This window comes from Perca flavescens, chromosome 5, assembly GCF_004354835.1.
Source record: "Perca flavescens isolate YP-PL-M2 chromosome 5, PFLA_1.0, whole genome shotgun sequence".
Classification (NCBI taxonomy): Eukaryota; Metazoa; Chordata; class Actinopteri; order Perciformes; family Percidae; genus Perca; species Perca flavescens.
Window position 1 is genome coordinate 41,072,546 of NC_041335.1, and position 7,500 is coordinate 41,080,045.

General features: G+C 41.3%; 1 protein-coding gene across 1 annotated transcript in view; it reads right to left on the minus strand.

Moving 5' to 3' along the window:
• Positions 1 to 1,166: 1,166 nt before the first annotated feature.
• Positions 1,167 to 7,500, minus strand: part of LOC114556343 (soluble scavenger receptor cysteine-rich domain-containing protein SSC5D) — a 16,521-nt gene continuing 10,187 nt past the window's right edge. Inside the window, exon 3 of the mRNA XM_028579244.1 lies at positions 1,167 to 1,654. Coding sequence (XP_028435045.1) covers positions 1,167 to 1,654 — 488 coding nt within the window. The remainder of the gene's footprint in view (positions 1,655 to 7,500) is intronic.

A 7,500-nucleotide genomic window follows, 5' to 3' on the forward strand; every position in this document is an offset into this window, starting at 1 on the left:
ATAGTATTATACACACAGACATACACACATAGACACACAGAGACACATATACATAGAGACATACATATATACATAGACATACACAGAGACATACATAGATAGACATATATATACACATAGACAGGATAGATAGATATATATACATAGACATATATATATACAATACACACACACACACACACATATACATATAGAGATAGATATATATATACATACACATAGATATATATACATATATATATAGATATAGATAGATATATATATACATAGAGATATATATATATATACATATACATAGACATACACATAGAGATATACATACATACACATAGACATACACATACACACATACACAGGACATACACACACACACATAGACATATATACAGACATATAGACATATAAATATACATACATACACACATATAGATACATACATAGACATATATACACATATATACATACACATATAGACATACATATATAGACATATACACATATATATATATATATATATATAGAGATACATATAAATATATATATATATATAACATATACTGATATATATATACATATACATAGAGATAGATAGATATACACACATATACAGACCATATATATACATACATATATAATATATACACATATAAATATATACATACATACATAGATAGATATATATAACATATATATACATAAACACATAGATACACATATAGATACATATAGAGATATATACATACACATACATAAACATACACATACACATAAACATAGACATAGAGATACACATATACATATACATACATATAGACATACATACACACACAAACACACACACACACACAAACACACAGACATACACACACACACACATAATACACACATACACATACAAATACACAGGACACACACACACACACACAATAGACACACAGACAGACACACACACACACACACAGACACACACACACATAAACACACAAACACACACACACACACACACACACAGACACACACACAAACACACACACACAAACACACACACACAGACACACACAAAGTAAATCAAAGCAGGTGATTTCTATAGTGAAACACTCGCTCAGTTCTCAGAGAACCAGAGTTATCCTCGTAACCAAACCTGTCCTTCAGTTCATTGTTAGCTGTTACCACTTTTTACACTTTGTATGAGTTTGGTTACTATCTGACACATGTAACATGATGACTGTCATTACAGAGTCAGTCCAGAAACATGTTGTCAGCTGATCATTTTCACTCAGTTTGGACCAATCATCTTCTCCAATCCTGTAAACAGTCAGCTTACCCATGACGCTGAGAGAGCACAGGGCTCTCAGAGGAGAAGTTATGAGAGAAAACATAGAGGTGATAAACACAGCTGTAGCTTCCTTGGTGGGCGGCCTCTGCAGCAGGAAACAGGAAGTGGGCAGAGTGATTGACAGCTGGCTGGGTGTAGTTGTGTGCTGAGTTGGAGGAGGTGAAGGTGAGCTGGAAGGAGCCTCCTGGGTACTGTGGCTGGATGGAGCAGCTGATGGTGAAGGTGGAGCCCCAGAACACCTGAACACCTCCTGCTGGTCCTCCTCAGAGACCCCGACCATGGAGGAGGACACAGAGATGTTGGGCTGAAGCAGCAGGTCTGTAATCACAGAGACAGACAGACAGACAGACAGACAGGTAGGTAGGTAGACAAAGAGACAGACAGACAGACAGACAGTTTGAAGCTTCCAGAAACAAGCCCACTTCTCTACACGTCAGGATGTCATTGTCCTGGATAACTTTACAGTTCAGTCCAATGGAAACCACTGACTGTCACTGGGACAGAGGAAGGAGCACACACACGAGTATATAATGTAGGTCATCGTGAGCACACTAATGTATTATTCTTCAGTTCTGTCTGCAATGTCCCCTTTGGGACAAATGTGCATCGTCAATTTGTTTCTCTTCAAGTTCTGTTGTTGCTGCTGACAGACTCAGATTATTATTCTAAGTTTCTGTCAACATTCTGAAAGGATCCCTACAGAGATAGACCTTTAAAACCTCTTTAAGACCTTTTGTTAAACCAGAAACAGCTCTGAGGTCACTAACACTAAACCCACCAGACTCCATTTAGAAAAACAGTACTTTTAGCATGTATAGAGCCAGACTACTTTCACATATAAATCAGTAAACTATGTGTTCATTTCAACCAAAACTAGAGTGGTGATGGTTGGAAAAGTGGAAAAAATCGAAAACGGCTTTTCATAGTTTTATTTTGTTTTCTCGACCAGAGGTGTCAAAAGTATTCACATTCATTACTCAAGTAGAAGTATAGATACTAGGGTTTGAAAAGACTTTTGTAGAAGTTGAAGTATCAACTCAAGCTTTTTACTTAAGTAAAAGTGTAAAAGTACTGGTTTCAAAACTACTTAAAGTATAAAAGTAAAAAGTAATGTAAGGCAGAGATCTTCAACAGGGGGTCCTCAGAGTCATGCAGGGGGCCTCAAATTATTGTACATTTTGAGTCTTTTTATTATCTTTGAGTCTTTTTAAAATTAAATGCCTCAACATAATTCCAACATATTATTAGCAAATATAAATTCCCACTGATGATAGGCTTACTGGCCTATAGGTAAGGTAGTCCCTAAGATATCAGCCCACAGATACAGTTAATCCTAGATTTACTGTGTCACATACAGTATGTAACATTAAAATATGATTTATAAAATCATGCCAACAATTAATATTTTAATAGCTTATGAAAAAAGGGTACATAAGAAGGCTTTAGGTTGCCCTAACAGTTATTGTAGGCCCAGTTTAATATGCAACTTAATTTCATACAATATGTAGGGGGTCCTGCTACATCTCACTTTAAGTTAAGGGGTCCTTGGCTTAAAAAACGTTGAAGACCCCTGATGTAAGGGGGAAACAATGCCATTAAGGACAAAAAACGTAACCCCAAAACGTTAGGAAAAAATCATATGACTATAATAATGTTATATTAAAATCATACCTGCAAACTCAGAAGGGCTGAAAAGGTGACACATCTCTTCTGTGTTTATCAGACAACGGGCAGCTACAGGCTTGTGTTACAATCCTCTCCAGTGAAATACAGACACACTTTACACCGTTTAGCTGTCCGTTTTAACCGTGGTTTACTCCGCTGCTAGCTAACCGTAGGCTAACGTTAGCTGCTGCCAACTGTAGTGTTAACTAGCGTCCCGTGCGGGCGATGTTTCAGTTCCTCTAACGTCCGTTTTGAGCATCAGAGAGAAGCGCAGTCATTTAAGCGGCTCTAAATAAGGCACCGAAATCCACGTTGTTATTCGTCCGGTAGATAACGGTCGTTAAGGCACGGGTCTGTGCAGGTTTGATGGATCGCGTACAAACCAATAGGGTGTCGGCATGACTATGTTTATACTTCTCATCCAACCACAATCACATTCACTCTCTCCGGATGGAGCGATCTGGATAGGGGTTTTGTGTGTTTTTTGAACGATGACGAATGGAATGAAAACAAGCGAACTGAAATATGAGTAACGAGGCTATTTAAGGAGTAGAAAGTACAGATAATTCCGTGAAAATGTAAGGAGTAGAAGTAAAAAGTATGCTGTAAAATAATTACTCCAGTAAAGTATACATACCCAAAATTTTCTACTTAAGTAAGGTAACTAAGTATTTGTACTTGTTACTTGACACCTCTGCTCTCGACTTCAAAAGCAGTGTATTTTATGATGATTAAATTACACTTTATTTACATGGAGTCTGGTGGGTTTATAGAACGCAATTTTACAGATGTTTTTATGTGTAAAAAAGGATCATACTCTTTAACATGAATCCTTTCCATAATGTTGTCAGACGTCAGACACACACACATAAAGAAACACACACAAAGACACGTACACACAGACACACACACACACACATAAAGACACTCACACACAAAGACACATACACAACATACATACATAAAGGAACCATCATTGTGACACTTCAAAGAATGCGCTGTTGATTTACTGACCGCTCCTACAATCAGTTAAAATTAGTCCATCTGAACGCCAGGAAGGACGCCAGTCAAGATAGAAAGGAAGCGATGAGACCGGAGTCAGTGTTGTTTGGATTGAGCTGGACTGCTGCCAGATTCAGATTTCACCGGTACCGTGAGTACACCAGCGAATGCGCTGTTTTCTCAACCTGGTTACGATCAAACATACAAAGGATACGCCACGGAAAGAAAGTAACTGAAATGGTCTAAACCGACCCGGAAATATCGCACGGCTGTGCGCATGGAGGAATGACATTAAATGAGTGATTACCGGAAAACTAACGAATAATCGAGAATAGTTATCGGACGGACGTAAAGAACATAAATTGTACAAACGAATAATAAAGGGTGAGAACGAACACTGAGACGATGGCAGCAGGAACGGAATGTGGAGTCACTGAAGCGGGATCGCTGGAATGGACAACAGAGGAAAGCGCTCAAATCACTCAGCGCAACACGCAGCGGGAAACTTTCACACTGCACACGGAAAATGAATGAGATAAAAACATTGATGAAGGAGGGTGCCGATGTTGTCACTGTTAATGAAGGTGCAAAGGAATTTCTAAGATTGCTGGAGGAATTTAAAAGGTGTCATGAATCTATTCAGGAACTGCTGCCTGAGGATGTGAGAATAAATGAAACTCTGAACTGGTATGAGCCGAAAATGGCCGATTATGATGTTTTTATAACCGAGGTGGATCGATGGATAAAATCTCAGTCCGACCCACAGGCTCTTGTGGATGCAGGAGACAGTGTCTCACAGACTAGTTCAAGGGGTTCTAAATGTTCTAAAAGTTCAAAAGGTTCCAAGGGTTCCAAATCCTCATCCATTGTGTCAGTGCGCATGAAGGCGGCTGCAGACAAAGCTGCTCTGCAGGCCAGAGCTGAAGCCCTTAAAAGGAGACATGAATTGGAAATGGAGAAGTATCAGCTGGGAAATCCGGAAAGGAAATGGCAGACCTAATGAATGCATCTGGTAAAATAGAAGGAAGCCTAACACACCTGGAGTTTGCAACGGATAGGAGCCATACCTAAAACACCATTACAAAAATTGATACACACTCAGTACCCCCCACACATACCACCAAAAGGGTCTGAGCATGCACCAAGGACTACAGCAAACCTTCCCCCATTTAAAGTTGTTGTATCTGATGGACCCATAGACGAGGCGAATCCACTCCCAGAAGTGAAACGGCTCAAGGCATCGACCTCACAAACATTATGCAAAGACAAACAGACTTGGCGGATCTGCTGGTGATACAGCACAAAGAATCTAAACTCCCAAGGAGGGAGGTGCAGGTGTTCGACGGTGACCCTCTCACTTTCAGATCATTTATGAGGGCTTTTAAGCACAACATCGAGGACAAGACCAACAGTAACGAGGATCGACTATACTTCCTGGAACAGTACACTGTAGGTCAGCCTAAAGAACTGGTCCAAAGCTGCTTTCACATGAACGCTACAACTGGTTACGAGGGAAGCAAAGCGCCTACTTACATATCATTTTGGTGACGATTTTAAAGTCACGCCTGCATATGTTGAAAAGGCCTTAAACTGGAATCCAATACGTACAGATGATGGAAAGGCACTACACAGCTACGCCCTCTATCTAAGGGGCTGTGGTAATGCAGTTCAGGAGCTCCCATAGGTGTCAGAACTGGACTCCCCATCTAACATGAAAAGGCTTGTTTCCAAACTCCCGTTTAAACTTCGAGAAAAGTGGCGGTCTGCCGATGTGATATCACTGAAAGGACACAGCAGAGACCTAAGTTCCACGACCTTGTTCTGTTTATGGAAAAACAGGCCAGGGGAAGCCCAGAAGAGACTTATCGTATACGGGATCCAGCAGCAAGAAAAGCTTTGTTACGACTATCGTTCCCAACAAAGAAGCCAGCATGAACACCAATACACAGAAAAGAGAATACAGGCCAGAGGGCACCCATACTGCTGTTGACGCTTTTGTCGAGCCCGCGCTTTCTGCAAAGGAGAGCATGCAATGGAAAAATGCGGAAAATAACAAAGATTCCCCACAAGGAGAAAGTTGAGCTGCTAAGGAAAATGGATTCTGCTTCGCCTGCTTGGTCAAAGGTCACATGAGTAAAGAATGCAAGACACGCCTCACGTGTCGCTCCTGTGGGAAGAAGCACCCCACTGACTTGCATATGGAGAACTTCACCCCACGAAGTCCCAGGCCAGCGGCTAAGCAGATTTCGGACACCAGCAACAACTCCATTGCTAAAGTATCAGCAGCAGCACAAATTGCTATGGTGTCATCAGAAGCTGAAGCAGGAAACAGAATTAAGGACTACAAGTTGGCAGTGGTACCCGTAAAGTTGAAGGCACACAAAGGCAGCTGTGTGATAGAAACCAATGCGTTTCTAGACCCTGGAAGCAATGCTACTTTTGTCACAGAGAAGCTGATGGAACAGTTGTCTGTCAGAGGAAAGAAAACAGAGATCCTACTCCGAACAATGGGCCATGAAAAGCCTGTGAAAACCCATGTTATGAGAGGGCTGGAGGTTTGCAGCCTGGATGGCAATGGTTTCATAGAGCTTCCAGAGGTCTTCTCACAAGACGCCATTCCGGTCAGCGAGGAGAACATTCCAACAGAGGAGGACATAAAAGGATGGCCTTACCTAAATGATGTCCACCTAAGACGCATCAAGGCAGAGGTGAGCATATTAATCGGTGCAAATGTCCCAAGGGCTATGGAGCCACTGAAAGTAATCAATAGCCAAGGTGAAGGACCCTATGCAGTCCTAACAAGCCTAGGTTGGACTATAAATGGGCCTCTAAGCAGCACCGCATCTTTGGATGAGCAAGGTCGACCTCGGATTACATCCAATAAGATATCAGTGTTCAGGCTGGAAGAGCTCCTCTTACACCAATACAACCAGGACTTCACAGAGTTGGCATACAATGAAAACAAGAAAACTCATTTGAAGACAAGAAATTCTTGCATGTAATGAACAGCTCAGTCAAAAGAAAAGAAGGCCACTATGAAATACGACTTCTGTTTGGTCGGGATGACATCAGCCTGCCAAACAACAGGAAGGTGGCGGAACAAAGAGCACTAAGTCTTGCCCGCAGATTCCAGAGAGACGAAGCCTTTCAGAAGGATTATAAAGGTTTCATGGGTGACGTCTTGAGGAAAGGGCATGCAGAAAGAATGCCAGAAGACCAACTGCCCCGGATAGATAGTAGACTGTGGTATATACCTCACCATGGTGTCTATCACAAAAGAAAATAAACAATACGAGTGGTGTTTGATTGTACCTCCTCATTCCAAGGGACTTCCCTGAATTCTGAGCTGCTGCAGGGCCCTGACCTTACGAACACCTTGTTGGTTGTACTCCTCAGATTCCGACAGGAACGGTAGCAGTGATGGGGACATCGAAGGAATGTTCCATCAAGTAAGAATTCGAAAGATGATGTGGACTTCCTCAGATTCCTGTGGTGGC